The sequence below is a fragment of the Nelumbo nucifera genome, chromosome 6 (genome assembly GCF_055504915.1).
Source record: "Nelumbo nucifera cultivar China Antique chromosome 6, China Antique-T2T, whole genome shotgun sequence".
Taxonomy (NCBI): Eukaryota; Viridiplantae; Streptophyta; class Magnoliopsida; order Proteales; family Nelumbonaceae; genus Nelumbo; species Nelumbo nucifera.
In genome coordinates, this window is record NC_142654.1 from 38,374,780 (window position 1) to 38,395,207 (window position 20,428).

The window sequence follows — 20,428 nt, forward strand, 5'->3', positions numbered from 1 at the left end:
ACTTACCAACTTTGCATTTGCATGGACCATAATGCACTCTACATATTTGTGTTTGCACTCTCCTTGGACTTGGAACCTTGTACATTTTGTAAAACGCATAGTTAGCCCAAAATGCAAAGCAAAACCACAAAATAGTCCACAATGGTTCCACGCTTTTTGTTGCACAAATATTTTTGCTTTGAGTGTTTTTGCTCCCAAAAAGTCAAAAACACACATCATTAAACACTATAGCTTTTTTTTGCTTCCTTAATACTAAAATACTAAGAAAAAAACTTATTCAAACATAACCTAACCCGCACTAGCATCATTCAAAACACTACAGTATAAAATAATAAAGGTAAATAGACCTATTCACCAACCACATATTCCCAGAAGATCCAACCTTGGCAAGGTTATGAGCCACCGAATTAGCTTCACGAGGGATCTAAGAAAACATGATGAGTTGGCTTTCCAAACTCAGATCCAGTATGCAAATGGATTTCAGACCCAAAAGACCAGAAAATTTTCTAGAAAACAGTAATGAGAAAACCGCATGGGAATCACCATACAGACAAATTCGAATCGTCATTTGTCCACTAGTTTTTTCAACCAAGGTTTAAAGTATCGTTATGTATCGGCTCATATCGGCCAATACATATCATTTTAGGACCCTTCCGATATATCCTTACAGTGGATGTATCGGGGGTCTGACCGGTTTAAGGGATGGAAGGGTTCTAAACCGTCGCCCCTACCAATGTATCGGGTGTATCGATATTTTGAACCTTACTCCCTACCGTCGCCGCTGAAAGTCTTGCACAAATGGAGATGGGGTTTGGTTTTCGTCATTTCGAAATTTTTTGGGAACAGTTTTGTCCCATCAAAATGAAATAAATAATTATTTTATAAACACTTAAAATAAACAGCCCTGAGCCAGCTTATTTTTTAAGCACTTATTTTTAAAAGATGTTATTATTCTTGTCTTTTTGTCAAACATGAATAAGTACTTATTTGCAACTTATCGTGTGGTCCCACCACTTATTTTAAATATTTTTTGAAATGTATTTAAAATAAGTGATATCAAACAGCCACTTAATTGTTCAGATGTGGTAAATTTATTTTTAAGAGAAAGATGAAAATGATATAAAGAAAAATAGAAAAGAAAAGAGAATTTAACAAAATATAAATACCACCAAATTTTTCTTGAAATTTCACTCGGAATCATAATTCCCCTAGAATTGAAGCGAAAACTTCAGTTCAAACCAGGTAAAAACCATGCTCATCTACTAAAAAAGAAAGAAAGAAAAAGATCAAAACGAAAACCGATACTTAAATCCTGTATTCGCATCCTCATTTTACTATGAAATTGGCTTCTTAGTAAGGCAGTATTCCCTCGTAAGTACTGAAATGAGTAAGATTAATACTCAAATACGTCAAGCTCCAAAATCATGGACGCTTAACTCTCATTTTACAATGTCCCATTAGTTCTGTTTTTACAATCTAAACAAGCTTCATCTCAAAAATATTACAGCCATCTAATTACTGGATCACCCAAACTCTCAATGTCCTCAAACTCCAAAAGTGAAGCTGAACATCAGAATTCTTATTAGTTTCAGCAATTCAGCTACTAACAATCCAGTGAAAATGAGCAAAAATCACAGTAATTGGATAGTCTTTAAAACATGCATGATAGATGGAGCACAAGTATGTACAGAGTCTAAAACATATATAGTGTGGGTTCAATACAACGTTCCAGACTTCAGTAAAGATTTTAGAATTTCAAAGTACTTATCAACTCAAAATGTTTTAATTTTGCTCACAAATAACCTCGTAGAAGAGAAAAATTTGCTCATAGTCAAATGTTGGATTGGAGAAAATCATGGGGAACCAAATGCCAAGGAAATACAACCCATTTTACTGAAATGTTATTATTATAACAACCATTGTCTATGTTTTCAGGAAAAATACAGAAAATTTCTCCACAAAATGAAAAATACAGAAATTACAACCAAAAAGTTTTGAGTAACCTCAGCTCGCCTCAATATAGCAGCTCCTCAAAAACAGGATCGACACATTGACCCCACCTCCCATGGTATAATTCCAAAAGCTTCTCAGCTGGTGTTACACCTGCCATAAAACAAGCATCCCTCCATCACATTTAATGAAAAGGGATCATTAAAGGAGACAAAGAACTTTAAAAAAAGTGACCAGAGTAGTTAATATGGATAGAGTGTGCCTCTGTTATCCCTTTTCCCATTTTCAGGCAAGGGTGGAGGAAAGGGGCATCTAGATCTATTATATCAAAGCATTGGATCGACTTATAGATTTACAAACTTGAATAAGTTCCAGTACCCAGTCCCAGGTGATATGCCCTAAAGCTTAATTTGCATATGGCAAGGAGCTTGAGGGAGTAAAACAACAAATAAGGGTGTGAAAAGGAGTTAACTTCATATAAAGAGGTAGCTAAGACAGGGATCATTGAAATTCTACCAAAAACATAAATTAGAATGGACATCAAAGCTCTGAACATTTTAACAGGAGAAGTTCATCTTTAAGTCTTGCACAGCACAATCAACCATAGAAAACAGGTACTTTGAACAGTCAAAAGAATTAACATTTATTTTGGTAAACCAACATAATTAACATAATGCTAAAAAAGCAAGTTTTCAACTAAAAAGATTAAACTTGGTTACGAAGAATCAGGTTAGGGCATGAAGAAATTAAGAACCAATTTTTATATAAATTAATAAGATTACTCCCAATTCATAGAATGGGTAGATTAGACATGCGTAACACCTATAGATGTAAAACTTAGGCAATTGCAGCACAATCTTTACTCATGGGAACAACTAGGTTTCGAGTTGTGCCCTGCCCAGAAGATCACAGTTTGATTCTAGCTGACTATGGCTTCAACATTGGCTGCAAAACACAGGTCTATTCTATCACCACCCTTAGCACAAATAAGTTTAGTGAAATTTATTTTATGGTGAGTTTACCAGCTACTATTGTATAGATACAAACAAATGTATCAGTGGCTCAGGGTAAAAAGCAATAGGCCAGTACTACTAGAATATAATAACAACAAAAATGGAAAAAAAAATAAAGATTTAACCCAATAGTAATATAATCCACTGTTGGTGAACACATGTGCTCGGTGCTCAAGGCATCTTGAACATTTCATGGAAGTTGAGACTTGAAACTTAAAAGGAAAAACATGCCAAGCTCCAAATCAATTACCTGTGTTAACTACCTCAGCCACTTCCTTCAAGAACCCTGTTTCTTTGTAGCCTCTTCTTTCCAGGCCATCCTACAGAAGATCAAATGAATATCATACATTTGAATGTATCTCAAAATTTTCAAGGACAAAACTGTTCTCCTAGTTACCTTAGCCAACTTTAGGACATCTTCCGCAACATGCCTTAGCAAACCATCTCGAAATGGTGTCTTAAGACCAGTCTTTGGTACCTACTTGCAATAATTTCTCGAATTAAATCCCTCCTAGGAACACCTTAAAAAATGATGTGGGATATAAGTCTCAACTTAAGAAACCAAATGATAAGCTAGTCATTTCATAAGCCATAAAAGGGATGATTAAATGTTTCTACACTAAGCACAGTGAGACTGAATATAATCCTTGAATATAAAAAGAAAATTCAGGCACCACAAATATCAGCATGAGAAACCTCCTATTTAGATAAATCAACCCTATCTTTTCAGGTTATAGCTCCCATCCAAACTTAGTTTTGAAGAGCAGCTAGATTAAAATTTTTGGTTAAGAGATATATTAAAAAGTTGCCAAGTTTTTCCATTGTTTGTGAACAGCCCTGGTTGCAGAGAGAACAAACCTGTAGACAGAGAGAGAGAGAGAGAGCAGTCCAATAGAGAAGAAAGAAGACTGGCAATTGAGGAAAATAGAATCGTCTCCCAAATGGCCAGAATTAACTTGGCCCATCTCAGCTCAAATCACAACAATAACCCCTTTTAGTAAATAAAAGATAAACTGACAAATCTACCTCTACTTAAGTTATAACAGTAAAGACAAAGTCCATTCCCAAGCAACCACGTAAATATAAATGAAAGAATGAAAAAACAGTCCGGCCACTCCTAACGCTCCCCCTCAAGCTGGGGTGTGTATTTCTATAATTCCATCTTGGTCTATTTGGGAAGAAAGAAATAACAGAATCTTTCAAGGGAGTGAAAAATCCAGGGAACAAGTGATTGACAGCATAACTATTAAGATTATACATTGCCTGAAAACACATGAGTTATTCCGAGACTACTCGATTGAGAACATTCTTAGAGGCTGGTCTGTAGTGGCAATTCTTCAACCATAAAGAATGTTATTCAGCAGCAAGGGGCCCTTTCAGCACAATGAAGAGTCAAGTTGAATTTTGATGGAAGCTCCTTGAGTAACCTGGGTCCCTCTGGAGTTGGGGGATCTTTTAGAGATGGTGAGGGTAGACTCATTGCACTATTTTATGGACCAAAAGGTATGGGTGACTCACTAGGAGCTGAGGTATTGTCTTTACTTCAAGGCCTGAGGCTGGCTAAGCAATGGGGACTGCAAAACATTAAGGTTGAAGGAAATTCTAAGTTGCAAGTAGGCTGGATGCAAACAAACCGCCAGGGGTTTGGAATTATAGATAGCAAATGAGGGAAATTTTCTGCTTAGCAAGGGAAGTGGGGGCAATCTTCAAATGGTCCAGGAGGTTAGCCAATAGTCTAGCTGATACTTTGGCAAAGCAGGGAACCCATAGGAACATTCTTTTTTGGGCTGTGTTGTAGTCATTGAGCTGAACTAAGGGGTCAACACTCTTTATGGGTGATTGACAATTGTACTCCTTAATCTAATGTTTTAATAAATTTTACTGCTTAACATACATACATACATACATACATATACATACATACATACATATATATATATAATCCCGTGATGTGCTCAGCTTGCATAATGCTTTAGTGAATTAGTCAACAAGTTGATCTTCTTAACTTGATAATTGATATAATGGGTACGTATCCACATTATGTGTTTCATCCTCTCACCAAACAATTTTGTATACTATGTAATAATATACTATTATATTCTTAACTTTTTGAGATTGTATTTATAAAATAGACATTATTAACCAAAAAAAAATCATTTTTTTGTGTTTATATACTAATTTCTTTTTATTACTTTCTTATTTGTTAGGGTTTAACCAACACAGACATTGATAACTGCTGTATTGAACCCCCAAAAGACTTCAAAACCTGAACCAATAAGGAAGAACTTAAAATTTTGTCTAATCAACACATTTTTTTCTTCAACCTTTTCTTTTCTTCTTTTCCTATAACAAAAATAGGGGTTCAACCTCTATATTTTTTGAATTTTCTTTTCTGTTTCTTTTTCTTCTCATGAATATGTTGATTTTCTAGATTTCAACATTAAGTTTATACTTTTCTTATGAAAATTATGGATAGTTATTAAGGAAATATGGTTATGGAACCTAGGGAACTACCCTAGGATATATGTTTTGACTTAAAAAAATCCATCGCCTTGGTGCCTTGAAAACTATGATTTGAGGATATATGTATGTCTGCTTGATTATCACAATAGGTATGCATTGGTGATGAAACTGGGAATCCTATCTCTTGGAGTAGATGTTTCACCCACATTAGCTCAAATATAGTGTGACTCATTGCCTGATACTCAAAATTAGTGTAACTTTTTTTTGATAGGTAATGGTAACTTTCTTTAAATTTGGATAATATTTAAAAGATACACAGGTCAACCCCTTAAACTAGGGATTCCAACCCCCCAAAAGATTTACTATTACAATTCAGCCCAGAATAATTCTCCCCTGTTTGCCCCTTGTTTGGCTAAACAGTTAGTCATACCATTTGCTGAACTTCCAACCTATCTAACCAGCAGGTCCAGAGCACCAATCTTTCTTGAAAGGCTTGCAATCTCCCTCATGCTCTGTCTGAGTCCAAATCCCCATAGTACCTATTTGCAGCCACCTATCATCATTTTCAAGTCCCCCTCCACTTCAATTTGTTGAATACCCAACTGTTTTACCAGTCTCAGCCCGGAGCTAATACTTCAGCACTTAGGACTTAGGAGTTGCCCAATCCTATTGGCTCAGAGTACAATGTCATTATCCTTCCCTCTAAATCTCTTATCAGGCCACCTATGCCCAAATGACCTGGATTGCTAGAGTAGCTTCCATCAAAGTTTAGATTATATCTTTAACTTACTGGAGTCAAATTTCCTGAATCAGTCTTTGAGGATGAAGAATTCACCACTGCAAACCAATTCCTTATAATATCATCAAAAGAGAACTCTTTGTACAGCTCCAAAGTCTTTAACCAATGTGCTAAAAGTAGTGTGACTTGATATTAAGCAATGACTTGGTATGTCTTTTCTTACACCATACCATGCCAATTTTGACCTTTACCTTCTCTTTATAAAGCTCTCAGTCAGCACCCAGTGGCTCCTAGCTAGTGCAATAATTGGTCTTCAACATGACTAAGCATATAAACCACTAATGCTTCCCACAATTGGGGTTACAACACATGGAAAACACTCTAGCTAGGAGAAACCAGCTACTAGGTATGAAGTTCCAATAAGATATCTGGAACCCCTTGGAGATAGAACACAGATGTTGACCTCTCCATCAGCAGCATAAGTAAACAAGAGAATATCATGTCTCTGGAGGTGGATGTATCACCAACTAGAGGTCAACCCACAAGGTCTAAACAGTAAGGGTCCCAGTTATAAGAATCTTGTTAAAATTATGAGCAAGGCAAACCAGTATTTTAAGAACCAGACTGGAGACAGTTGAACCAGTTAATGACTTGAAATGACCAGTAGCATGCCCTTGGTCAAAACCTCATATGTAGCCATGCTAATTGGTGCTACACTATATAATTTTTGTTCTTTTAATTTATAATGACACAAAACATGTCTAAAGCACGAATCATAAGATTCTGGTTTCCCTATTTGAAATTTAATATTTTCCACATTTTTTTCCTTGAGCATATCAAGCACATTTCTCAGCGACCTGTGACCAAATACACTCAGCAGCTTAACGTCCAGTCCATGTTCTGGAACACTGGGGACATGGAGTACAATTTAGTATGGAATCTAACATTGAATGGTATGCCACTTGATGCTTGACAGATAAAAGACCTTCTAAAGATGGGGCCATGGGGTAATCCTTTACTACTCAAACTGGGGACATGGGGTCATCCTTTACTACTCTAAAGTTTCACCTTCGGCTTGATATTCTTGCAACACAAAACACCCCATCCCCATCAAGTCTGCATGGCACAAATTTGGTGGGTAATAACATCCAGAATATATCTAAAACCAAGTAAAGCTCAACACATCAGATGTTCTTTCATTTGTTTCAACCATTCCAACCACATTAACTCCAATCATGTTGAAAACTGAATGAATTTTTTGTGTATTTATTGGGGGGATTTCCATTTTCCAATGAAAAAAGATTATATACATTACATGCTTGTGTAAAATATTTGTTGTACCTTATTCCTCAACATCTCCCTTTCCTCCAAGGTCCAATCAGCAGTCATATCAAGAATATTTTGTAGTGAAATCTCATCATACAACAAGCCTACCTGCATGTGATACAGAATCAGGAAATATTGCTTGAATTTAAAAGCACTCAATTTTCTCTTGTAATTAGGCTCAAAAGATTAACATATCATATTCTTTGGCCCAAGAAACATCAGAAGGTTTGGGACCATATGAGAGGAAACATCCTGATAAATAGGTGTTGTAATTCTAAATTAACAATTAACATCTAAAACATGGAAATGGCATGTGTCCCTGCTTATGTTGAGTGTTTCTCAGGGAATATTCAAAACAAATTAGTTAGTATACATGGATTTATTTATTTATTCATCCCGGTTGTTATCTCATACTCTAGTTAGAAGGATATTGAGTTATATTTATTTCATCTGCCTCAATATATGAGTAGCAAATCATGAACAACCACATAAAGAGATTGAAAAAGATCAAATACCCAAAATGCCGGCAATGCACATAACCTCCTCCATGGTCCCCCATCAGCACCCCTCATTTCCAAGTATCTCTTTAGCCTGACCTGAATCGAAAGAGGACCATATAGCTTATTTGATCTATTGTTTTTGGAAAGACAATGGTATTTTAATCAAGAATTCCACTTCAAGTGAATTTAAGAAACCTCAGGAAAAATTGTAGTTAGGTGATTCTCCCAATCATTGAGAGTTGGCAATTCGCCTGGTATAGAAGGCAGTTTTCCTGCCATAAAGTCCTGAAAATAAACAATAAAGAATAATGTCTCAAGTAAACTGCTAATGTGCTGGCAAGGAATATAGAACACAACTAAAGAAAGAAGTTTGCAAGCAATTACATGACAAATTATAAGGATAGATACAAACCCGGAAAGACATTCCAGTACAGTCAATATATCTCTTATTTCGATACACAAAATACATAGGAACATCAAGAGCATATTCCACATACTGCTCAAACCTGCAAAACGAAGGATAAAAAGATCAATTACATCTCATTAAAAAGAAAGAGCATGACTTTCAAAAAAAAAAAGTTCAGCTTTTTGCTTGTAGATGACATCTTAAAAAATGAGTAGGATAACTGAGATAGAAGATCACACCAATTCATTACTTTATATATAAAGAAGAAAATGTTCCAACAGGGAAGTAAGATTCAAACTTCCAACATGCTCAACTAAACTGAGCCACATCTCAACTATTAGGGATTTTGGCCAAGTGAATCATGTTCTGCAATTCCACTCTATTCAATGACATGACTCTATAAAATCAGAAGTTATCAAGTATTTTCTCACCATTTCAAACAGCCTTTTTAGCATAGCCATCCACCTTTTAGATGCTTCAACTCCCACATAATAACCCCTTCTACTTGGTGCATCTGTTGATATTCCATTCACATAAATGAACATATACCTAAAACCTATTAATGCTACTTTAGTTCTCCATGTATCACTTGTTTTCTTTTTTTTTTTATTCTTAGGCTCTTAGCTTTCCCACTAGTCCAATGCAACATCACATAATTAAGCCATCTTAGTTGACTGTCACTGATCTGTTAATGCTTACTGTCAGTTGAGGTGGGCTCAACCAGAAAGCAGCTGACCGAACTGAACCAAAGGTTGGGAGAGTATGAGAAGTTTGCAAACTCAACCAAGCCCAAGACTAGATCAAGATTGTTGATCAAAAGCAGAAAATATAGAAAGACTACAAATAATAGCAACAACTCCAAGGAAAAAAATGACACCCCAGGCTGACCACTTAGCCCCCAATCAATGCTTTGAAACTCATAATTGTATCCCTAATTGTGGAGAAGGTTGAATCCAATTGAATTGCTAATCATAAGATTATTTATATTATTTAATAATTTTTTCAAAAAAGTTAAAATTATATACATTAAAGACTTAAACATGGGTTGAAATGACCAGGAAGAAGTGACCCGTTGCAAGTATTCTATCAGAGAAGAGGAAGGACATTGGTATCTTAAGACAATATAATGTTTAGTATTGACATGACAAGAAGTTAACGTTACTTTTGTTTTCCTTTTACTTTCTTGATCAACAGAACAAAATTCTTACCCAAATGAGTCATCAAAAACAAAAGGAAGCATGCCAGTGCGATTGTTATCAGTGTCGGTCCAAATGTGGCTGTCAGACAATGCCAAAAGATTAATAGACAATATCTACAGAACATATTACAGAATTGTTCACAACAAATAAAGAAGCTAATAGATACAAAACCTTCTCATGCTGAGATAGCCATTTGGTTTTCCTTCAGTAAAAGGTGAATTTGCAAAAACTGCTGTGGCAATCTGTTTCAAATGCTATAGTTGTTAAATGATATGAAACAAGGGAAGTTTCAGTGAGATTATAACAGTTCAAGTTTCTCACAGGTTGCAGAGCAAGACCAGCACGAACTTTCCTGATCATGTCTGACTCAGAACTGAAGTCCAGATTAACCTAGAAAAAGGAGAAACTTTCATCCATTAGTTTCTTGACTAATTAAAAAAGGTCCTATCACAACATCTCAACAGTAACTAAATCCTCACCAATCAAAAGAAAAAAAAAATCATGAAAATGGATGGATATCTTCCGATGAAATTGTGAAAATGTAAGACTTCACAGAACATCTGAAAGGAAGCCTTTAAAATTCCAGGTTGGAAAAAACTGATCACCATTCACCATGCATGTGATAGTTATCTCACCTGAACAGTACATGTCCTAAACATCATATCAAGTCCCAGAGAGCCAACTTTGGGCATGTATTTCCTCATAATCTCATACCTTCCCTGAGCCAAAATATTTTGTCAAAATGAAACAAATAAAAGAAGTTAATCCGAGAGAGTATACGTAAAATAAATAAATAAATGAAATAATAACACTAATTCAATGTTTTATACCCAAACCAAACTATCCAATTAGATGAATGAACTAGAGAGTGAGGCTCCTCTGATGGTTGTGGGCATTGATCAAAACCAGATTATACTACTGAACCAGCATACCCAACTGATCTTGCAGCCAGTTGAAATACACATCCAGTTTTTTTTTCAGCAATGAGACAACATTCTATTGAGGAGAGCAGAACAAGAGATACAAGCCAAGGACTGACCGGAGTAAGTGTGCGGTAATTATACACACACAAAAACAAAGAGACAGAGAGAATAAAAGTATACTTTGCTCAAGAAAATGGCTTCATCAGGGGAAAAAAAGAACAAAGGAAAACACACTCTATCCTTGGGGTATTCCCCTTATTGCCATAACTTCTAAAAGAAACAAATGTGTACCTCATCAACATGCATGCATACAAAAGTGTTAATATGAATGTTTTCCCATGACATAAAAGCAAGTGGGCATGCAAAATAATACCTTTGGCATTATAGGTATATCTTTCAGCCCCCATTTGGGCTGGAAACCAATCCCTAAAAACCCAATTCCCAACTCCTCTGCAACAGCTTTTACCTGTTGAACAGTAGAATATAGAAATAATGAAAAGAAGTTCAAACAATATAGGGCATTTTCCTTGGAAGTTTGAAGATCAATAGGAATATATTTCCATTAATCAAAGAAAAAAAAAAGGAAAAGTACAAAAAAAATCCAAAGGACATTTTCCTGAGAAAGAACAGAATATCATCTGAATTGTGTTTCTCAACAAAAAAAAAAAGAAAAGTTCTAATTCAATCTAAGTAAATTGGGAAAGGGCAAAAGAAATGCTAGACGGGTGGACTCTCTTCGATTTTTCATCTACTTTGCCCTTTAGGGCCATCTTCTCTACCTATGAATGAACCTAGGACCTTAGGTTAGTTCACAAAGTGAGATGCTAACCAAGATGAGAATGCCAAGCAACCAGCTACGTCATACTGAATATTAGCACTTATGACAAAGAAATGCAACAGCTGAAGAATAGAATAAATTTAATTGCACATGTAGTTTATTAAATTTAATGTCTGTGATTACATTTCTTAAGGGAAAAGAAAATGAGTATGAAGTATCCATGAGTATTAACTATCCACAGACACACCATTTCTTCTTTTAATTATAAAGGAAAATAACCAAACTGAAAACTCGAATCACCACAAACCACTTAATGGAAACATCAAACAATAAGTTGAAAGAAACACAGGGCCTGTTTTATCATCAGTATGGAGAAATCGATGGCAAATAAAATAATTGAGACATACCTGATAAAGGTGTGAATTAACCTCTGCACAGGTTTGATGTAATGTTTCAAGGGGTGCACCACTAAGCTCAAATTGACCACCAGGCTCCAGTGATATGCTTTGCTTCCCCTGTTCACCATAAAAAAGAAGAGCCTAATTTCTTAGTAATTATTCTTTTCAAGACAATGCATCAACCAACAAACAGGCAATCAAGTTACATGATCTGCCCAATTGAAACTTTAAACCTATTTCATATGCTAACTCAAAAAATTATGGGACAAATCAGAAGCATTATTAGTCCTCAAAACTATGAATTCCAACTCTTGAAAAGTGAGAAATTAATGAAAAGGTTTGAGAAAAGACATTGAATACTGACAATAGAAGAGGAAGTGCTTTCACCTGGTTAAGTCCAATAATGTTGTCTCCTTCCATTATTTTATCCCAGTCAAATCTCTCAGCAAGACCATTGAGCAAGTCCTTTATTTGTTCATATTTTATAGGATGTAAAGTTCCAATCTCAAAACCAAACTTTTCATGTTCTGTACCTATCCTGCCAAAACAAACCATCCAAGTTAAAGATTTAACAGAAGCAAAACATAAATGTCTCATCATAGTTATCAAGGCGGTGAGGTGACACTTGGTGGTGGCAGGGCACCACCTTGTCACTTAAAGGCTAAGAACTCCAACATTGCAATCAAACTCAAATCCATTGTCTAGTATTAGAGAATAGACCTCAGAACTACAGTGATCCCTTTCCTTCCATTGGTAAATCAAATTCAGTACCTTGCAATAGTTCTTCTAGGGAGGCTTATTGGAAAAGTTGCTCTGGTAGACCTCTATTGGGAGCCATGAATCCTTTGATTATAAACATGGTTTTATGCTCTTCTATGGTCAGTTGCAGATCCAAGACTTTTGAACAGTGGGGGCAGGCATTATCATAACATCAACTTTAGTCAATAACATTTTAGTAATTAAAACAAAAAATTGAGATTAAGATATTTTCACTCATACATTTTAAGAAAAATAGATACATCTCACTGTGAAGAGACTTGATACATCATATTAGGATAGCCCTTGTTGTACAGTAACATTTTATTAATTCAAAGCTGATTTAGAATTGTAATTTTGTACAACATCCCATGGAGAGGTGTGAGCTGCAGCCCCTCCTAGAAGCTTACAAGTAAATTAGGAATAAATTACAGAAATCACAGCTGAGCCCAAAACAATTCTTCCCTATTTACCCCTTGCTTGGTTAACACACCAGCATAGCATTTGCTGATCTCCCCACCCACTGTATAGAAACCAACATATTCCTTGTCAACCAATTAAATTTCTTCATTTCATTCTTGTAGCACGATATAGCATCATCAGGATTTTTTCAACCATCCCACCACCACCTTGGAATCCCCTTCAATTATCAAATGCTCCACCCCCAATTGGTAATGCAAATTGCACCCCTTGTACAGAAGCTAATAGCTCTGCCCTAATAGAATCTCCAAATCCTAAAGGACCCAAGTAAAGCAGAACAATCTCTCCAATCTCATTCCTCAAAACAGCCCCGACTCCAGATAACCCTGGGTTACCCAAGCTACTTCCATCAAAGTTCAGCTTCAGTCAGCCTTCAACAGAGGAGACCACCTTGTAACTTCTTGTTCTTAAAGGAAAAACACCTCACTACTGCTGACCAGTTTCTCCAAAAGTCGATATGAGAATTGATGAAAATTTTCCAAAGTCTTCAGCCAAAGTATTGCCCTATGCAACACACAGCTTTATTGTTTTATTTTTCCTTTATTTTCTTTCAGCCCCATAAGGGCACTTTTGTAAATATTCTAATATGTTCTCTTTAATATACAAGAGGCCTTTTGGGGTGGGTCAACTGATTTACTCGACACCCCTAAAACTGTTTCTTCTTGCTCATACTAGGATTTGACATGGTATCAAAGCAAGTCCTACAAACCTGCCTTTGATTAAATATGCTATTAGAGGATTGAAAGAAGATTTAGGGCTTCTAAATCAACTATTATTCATCTGGTTGCTGTTCTGTTCAGCACGAGGTTTCCTGGATTTTTCTGGAAAATTGCAGTCAGAATCAAAGATTCCTTTCTTTCTCTCTATCAGCTGCACCAATCAACTTGAAACTCCAGATTCTGTGTCACCCAGGTCAGTTTTAAGTATTTCTACAGTTGGTCTGTGGATTGGATTAGATTTGAATGGTGTTCTGCTCTCTTCCTTTGTTGACAGTCCAGTAAACCTGTATTTCTTGGACTGTCACCAGTTAATACCTTTGTCTGGGTCGTTGTCTAATTGAGTTTTGATCTCTTGGGTGTTATTGGACAATTTGTATCACTGTTACTCAGATTGAATCTGATTTGGTTGGGTGGTAGCCCTGTTTTGTTCTTATTTTGGCTTTGAATTTATAGTTTTTACTCTTCCGGACTGTGGTATTTCATTAGGATGGCTGAAAAGGCTGATGTATCCCTGTGAAATTTGATGGGACAAATTACAGCATGTGGAAATTCCACTTCGATTTCTTTGTTGAGGGAAAAGGCTTGGAAAGTTATCTGAATGACAGTTACTAAACCAGATAAATATGAAGCCAAAGCTTACCAGCAATTGAAGCTCGATAATGAAAGCTGGTGTCTTGGATACTGGGTTCTATAGAGACCCATATTTCTCTACCTATGCAAAGAATGCGAACAGCCTATGAAATGTATGCCTATCTAAAGAAAGTTTACCATCAGTCAAATATGTCTAGACAATTTCAGATCGAATCTGAAATATTTTCTTATTGTCAAGGAGACAAAAAGATACAAGAGTATTATGCCGGATATTTAGACTTATGGGCAGAGTATGAATTAGTACATATTAACCCTTCGAATCCTCCTAAGTGTGTTCAACATCTTTAGAAACATTTTGAAAAATGAAAGATGAATCAATTTCTCATGAGGCTTAGACCTCAGTATGAAATAGTTAGGTTCTAATATTTTGAGTAGGGGACTAGGGGGAACTCTTCCAAATTTAGATTCAATAATGGGGGAACTTCTGAGGGAAGAAACTAGACCCTTGACGGCTAGTATACTGGATAGAAAAGTAGTAGATTTAGGAACTGACACTACCCTTGTAGCACACGGAAATAAGAAACAAACTACAAAAGATTTCTCCAAGACTCAATGCCATAAATGTAAAGGATTCCACCATGTTGCATCTCATTGTAAGAAGAAGAACATTTGTGCATATTGCAAACAACATGGTCACATTATCCCAGACTGTCCAATTCAACCACCTAAGAATGCTCAAAGGAAAGGTCAGCCCTATGCATATCAGGTCACAAAGGGCCAGTCTTCTGATGTCACTTAGGCCAAGGGTAATTCTTCTATTAGAGGTGATTCCTTTGTATCCATAGATGAAGACAATTCGACAATTGATATTATCTACTATTTCTTCTGTCTTTTTTGCTATTGCCTTCACATGGTAAGTTCTCTGGTTATTGCTCCTCCCTTTCACATGTTTGGATTATTGATTATGGAGCTACTAGTCATATGACAGGAATCTATCCTAATCAGCCAAACCAACTTACTGAGACACACCATAAACACATTGTTACTACCAATGGTGAAAAATTAAACATCATTGGTAGTAATAATTTGTTCCTTAAACTTTCACCCTCTATGTCCTTCCCTCTTCCAAAGACCATTTTAGTTCCTAACCTTACTACTAATCTAGTCCATTTTAGTCAACTTGTTGATGAGGGTAAAGTTCTTACTTTTTCTCATGATCATTGTTTGATCCAGGACCAATACACTGGGAAGGTGAAAGGGAAGGGGTGTAGGTTGGGCCGCCTGTTTGCATTGGAGTTCAAAAGTCTCAACCAGCAGCATCCTTAACATATCTTAGTTCATCTACATCTAGTTCTTTTTTAAGTCAAAGAAATAATGCTTGGGACATATGGCATAAACAATTGGGTCATCCATATACTGAAAAGCTAAAGTTTTTGTTTGATTCCAGTTTGATTAAGCATAAAATTCCTTCCATTCATAATTTTGATGTGCCTTGTACTTCTTGTTGCTTAAGTAAAGCCATGTTCTACCATTTTACCACACATCTGAGCATGCCACTTCACCCTTTGATATTATACACAATGATGTTTGGACGGCTTCTATTCCTTCTCGTTTGGGATACAAGTATTTTAAATTGTTTATTGATGATTGCACCAAATACATGCAGATCTACTTTCTACGGCAGAAATCAGAAGTGTTTCCTACATTCAAGTTGTTTCTCACCATGGTTCGAGTTTGTTTCAAGTCAAATGTGAGTATTCTCTGCTCAGATTCAGGAGGCGAATACACAAACAGAGATCTTCAGGCTTACTTGCGAAGTTGTGGGTCCAGTCACAACTACTGGCGACAATTCTGGTTGTCTATCACGTCTAGAGTACACTCTATGAATAGATGAATAGGCTCCTCTATCACGTCTAGAGTACAACTTGTGGGGTCTTATTTTATTCACTATGACCTAACCTAATATTTCTCATGATGTTCAAGTTGTAAGTCAGTTTGTCTCTCTGCTCCTTGTCAACCTCACTTGACTGCGGTTCATCAGTTCATTCGTTATGTTCGTGGCACAATTACTCGGGGTCTCTTCTCCTCCTCTTCACCCATACAGTTGAAAGTGTATGCAAATGCTGACTAGATTAGGTGGTGTATTTCTAGGTGATTCTCTCCTCTCTTGGAAATGCAAGAAGCAACAGATTGTTTCCAAGTCTTCTACTAAAGCAAAGTATGGGGCAATGTCTTCTATGTGTAGTGAACTAGTCTGGCTACAATCTTTATTTATGGATCTTGGTGCTCCCATTCCTACACCCATTCCCCTTTATGCGAATAATACTAGTACCATCTAGATTGCATAAAATCCTATGTTTCATAATAGTACTAAGCATATTGAAGTAGATTGTCACTTTATTAGAGACATGTTTCTTGTTGGGTATATTACGCTTCCTCATGTAGCCTCCAATATGCAGATTGTTGACATCTTCAGTCTTCACAAAGGCTATGTCTCGTCCCCAACATCTCTTCCTCGTAGGCAAACTGATACTTATACCCACACATCAATTTGAGGGGGAGCGTTAAGAGACTTGATACGTCATATTAGGATAGCCCTTGTTGTACATTATATATATCAACTTTATTGTTTTATTTTTTTCCCTTATTTTCTTTCAACCCCATAAGGGCACTTTTGTAAATATTCTAATATGTTCTGTTTAATATACAAGAGGCCTTTTAGGGTGGGGTCAACTAATTTACTCAACACCCCTAAAACTGTGTCTTTTCTGTCCTAGATTTTTCTAAAAAGAAAACATTGTTCCTAACACAACAACAGTTAGGACAATTTTGCATAGAAAGCTAGGGGCTGTAATTTGCAAAATGCAAAGAGGGAGATCCCTCAGGTGTGTTTCGTCCTTCAAGAATGTTAGAGTGAACAGAGATAGAAGGGAAGTACTATACCTAGTTCGACCCCCCCCCCCCAATTTCCTCCTCCACAATCCAGCAACTTGCTCCAAGCTAGGGGTGTTAGTGGACTGAGTTTGGGTTAGACACGTCCGAATCAAAATCAATTTGAATGGGTTGGACGGTTCAATAAGACATATCGAATTGGACTAGTCCAGACTGAACGGTCCAAAGTATTTATTGGATAGAGATGGATTGGACCTAGTTCATTTATAATGGATTTATATTGTACTAGGTTGGGTTAAACCAATATCCAATCCATTGACAGAAGATAAGAGTAGAGGGGCCAACGGATTGGGTTTGGATTGGATCCAATCCAAATTAAAACCAATTTGAACAAGTTGGACAATCCAATAAGACATATTGAATTGGACTGGTCTAGACATATTGGTCCAAAGTATTTATTGGATTGGATTGGACCTAGCCCATCTGTAATGGACTCATATTAGACCAGGTCAGGTTGGACTAATATCCAGGCCATTGGCACCCCTACTCCAAGCCTCCAACCCTAAACTTGAAAAGAGAATAGATGGTCAAAATGAGGAGGGTATAAGAGTTACTTCATTTCTCACCATTTCAGTTTTAGATTTTAAGTAGGCCTTGGGACATGGGTGTCATTATTTGACCCCTCACTCATTACGAAAAATAAATAAATAAATTGACCCCCTGTTATTTTATTTGAGTGGGGGCAATTGTGAAAAAATTAAACTTTTTCATATAATATAAATTTTTTTTAAATATCAATGGGGGCAATTGCCCAAACTCATATACATAGATCTGCCTATGTCTATGGTGACCTACAAAACCTTTTGATTCTATTGTAGTCATATGGAAGGAGATACAGATTGAAAGCTTTGGAAATTGAACACAAAAAAACTGCCCCTCCCCTTGTGCAGTACCTCACACATTAGTATAGATCATGTGAGATGTAATCAGTGTTGTGATACAGTGATCCAAAACCAAAGAAAGAATGATCTAAAGAGAATGTGGTTTCTGTTTTCTATTTTCTTGGCAAACAAGATGTGGTTTGAAAGGTGATACTGATAATGACAGTTCAAAATATTCAATGCAAAATTACAAACTAGTCGACTAGAAGAAGCATCTGAGAGCTATTCAAACCCTAACGAAGAGAAAATAACAGGATTGATTGACCTTAGATACCCAATAAATACTAAGCCGAATATGTTTTTCTTTTGTTTTAACTGAGTGATAAATCAACTAATGATATATTTATAAAATTTAATCGCCAACTCTTATCGGATCCTTCTGCAACTATTTGGATTCGGAAATGCAACATGCTTGAAGTAAAATAGATTGCCAAGAGAGATCATTATAGTCTACTGGCATGTACCTCCAATTCTCCTTCGCCTTACAACCAGAGGCAAGGTATCCTACAAGGTCCTTTTTAGTCAACGGTTCTGTAACAATTACAGCATCATCTGTAGGGGGGCTTGCAGCAACAATTGTCCGATATCTACGTTTGCCCCTCAAACCATCCAAATGCGAAATTCGTGGCACTTTCTCGGCACTCCATAACAAGGAAGAAGAACCAGTCCAGCCTTCCTTCATTTTATATGCTTTACCCCTCGAGACAATCCTATCTTCCATGTTGCCGGCGACATTATGTTCAGAACGAATGTAGCTGGATGGACTTGGCTGGGAAATAAGCGCCATCATGTGTCCCTACAAATTCATGCATACAACAACACACATACCCCTTAGCAGAAGGCGAAATTCAGCCACCACTCGTCAATTCAGATACTTGTTTGTACCATTTTAAACGTTGAGACCAATAAAAAGAGGAATTGCTTTTCAGTTCCAGAACTACACAATCACGTCCCTTAACCAACATTTGTAATCAAAATCTCGAACTACGCTTGAGAGAGAGAGAGAGAGAGAGAGAGTCACCTGGCTTTGAGTGTCGAGTGATAGAATTTAGGGGGATTTCTGATAGAAGGAGATTGCTTGCTCGTCCGCTCACTCTTGCCCGATCTCTGGGGATTGAAGAAGTTGTAGATGACAGAATGAAAGAAAGAAAGAAAGCCAGAGAACGCAAGTAGTAGCTCTATTGAAGCCAAAAAGAAAGGAGGGACGGCTGCTGCTGAACGCAAGATCAAAAAAGTACCGAATAAATAGCACCGTCGGACTAATATTCTCTTTCTTTTTCGTGATCCCAGCACTTTCAGGGCACAAAAACTCAAAAAGACGAGCTCGCTTTAAGACTACAGGATAAAGATAATGTGTATCAACACCCCGTTTGATCCAAGGGAGTGTCGCTCTTGAGATGTCACTTTCCAGCATTAGATTAGAATCGAGATTACGGATTTGACAATCTCCCCCACCCCACCACCTGCCATAAACATGTTGGTTGTTGGATTCTGATACTAACCCAAGAGTAATAAGTAATAGCATCGAAATGCTGAGGTGTTGGGCATATATAGATTGTTTGTCACTCTCACAGAGTCACAGTCTCACTGGAAAGGTCTAGGTCTACAATTACATAGCCCAAAGATCAGGGCCCCGTTATGCCGGTCCTAACTGGACCGTCAATTTTCGGTCCCGTTCCTAGAGCCTCGAGACCGTTCCAAAACATTACTGATTACTCGAGAGAGCTGCTGCCTCAAGAAATACACAAGTTCCAAGGCACGTTGGATGCTAACAATCTGGACAAACTTTCTAAAACATTTCTGCCGATTCCTTTTGTGCCAATCTCTTCGTTTACACCGTTTCTGCTGGTTGAGTGAGTTGCGTAGAAGAAGATCCCAGCCGCTTGCCCATGGACCATGTGTTGCATCATTCATGTGGATATACTACCAAGTTTAGCACAAGTTTCAACTTTACAAGAAATCTCTCATTAATAAGATATTATGTGTGCTCCTAGGAGCCAAGAGAATTCTGCACTCGTATCTGCTACCCATAAACTGTTTCTACATCCCTATTCACAAAGTATCACCATCGTGTATCGGGAACATCTCCCCATGAATATAAGGGAGATATTCCCAATGTGCAGCTATAATATCTCATGGGTAGAGATGTAGGAATAATTTGTGACTAGTAAATTCTTGTCCGCATCCAAAAAGTTCTAGGTCTCACCACTTATCAAATTCAGATTCTAAACCAGAATGGATTCATACGTCTGATCCATATCCAGTATATATAATTATAATATAGCATAAACCATATTCGATCCATGCATCTATCTACATTGGATCTGATGGTGTACAATCTGGCCGGTCTTAGC

At 36.9% G+C, this 20,428-nt stretch overlaps 1 protein-coding gene across 3 annotated transcripts; it reads right to left on the reverse strand.

Annotated features, from left to right (window-relative positions):
• Positions 1-1,858: 1,858 nt before the first annotated feature.
• On the reverse strand, positions 1,859-19,400 carry LOC104586415 (glutamate--cysteine ligase, chloroplastic-like). Of its 3 annotated transcripts, none has more exons than XR_016077393.1 (16): positions 19,096-19,400; positions 18,539-18,870; positions 12,083-12,233; positions 11,705-11,812; positions 10,893-10,985; positions 10,232-10,315; positions 9,918-9,986; positions 9,768-9,838; positions 9,606-9,674; positions 8,404-8,497; positions 8,187-8,276; positions 8,007-8,087; positions 7,507-7,599; positions 3,361-3,484; positions 3,214-3,283; positions 1,859-2,103 (listed from the first exon to the last, which is right to left on the reverse strand). XR_016077393.1 is itself a non-coding variant. In XM_088889791.1 (16 exons), exons 2-16 carry the CDS (start codon positions 18,862-18,864, stop codon positions 2,015-2,017), a joined length of 1,569 nt encoding a protein of 522 aa, XP_088745917.1. In that variant the 5' UTR covers positions 18,865-18,870; positions 19,096-19,400; the 3' UTR covers positions 1,859-2,014. The 3 variants fall into 3 exon arrangements, 2 of the variants coding, with proteins under 2 accessions (XP_088745917.1, XP_088745918.1); XM_088889791.1 differs by having other exon boundaries at positions 3,361-3,441; XM_088889792.1 differs by lacking the exon at positions 10,893-10,985 and having other exon boundaries at positions 3,361-3,441; positions 19,096-19,370.
• Positions 19,401-20,428: the final 1,028 nt, after the last annotated feature.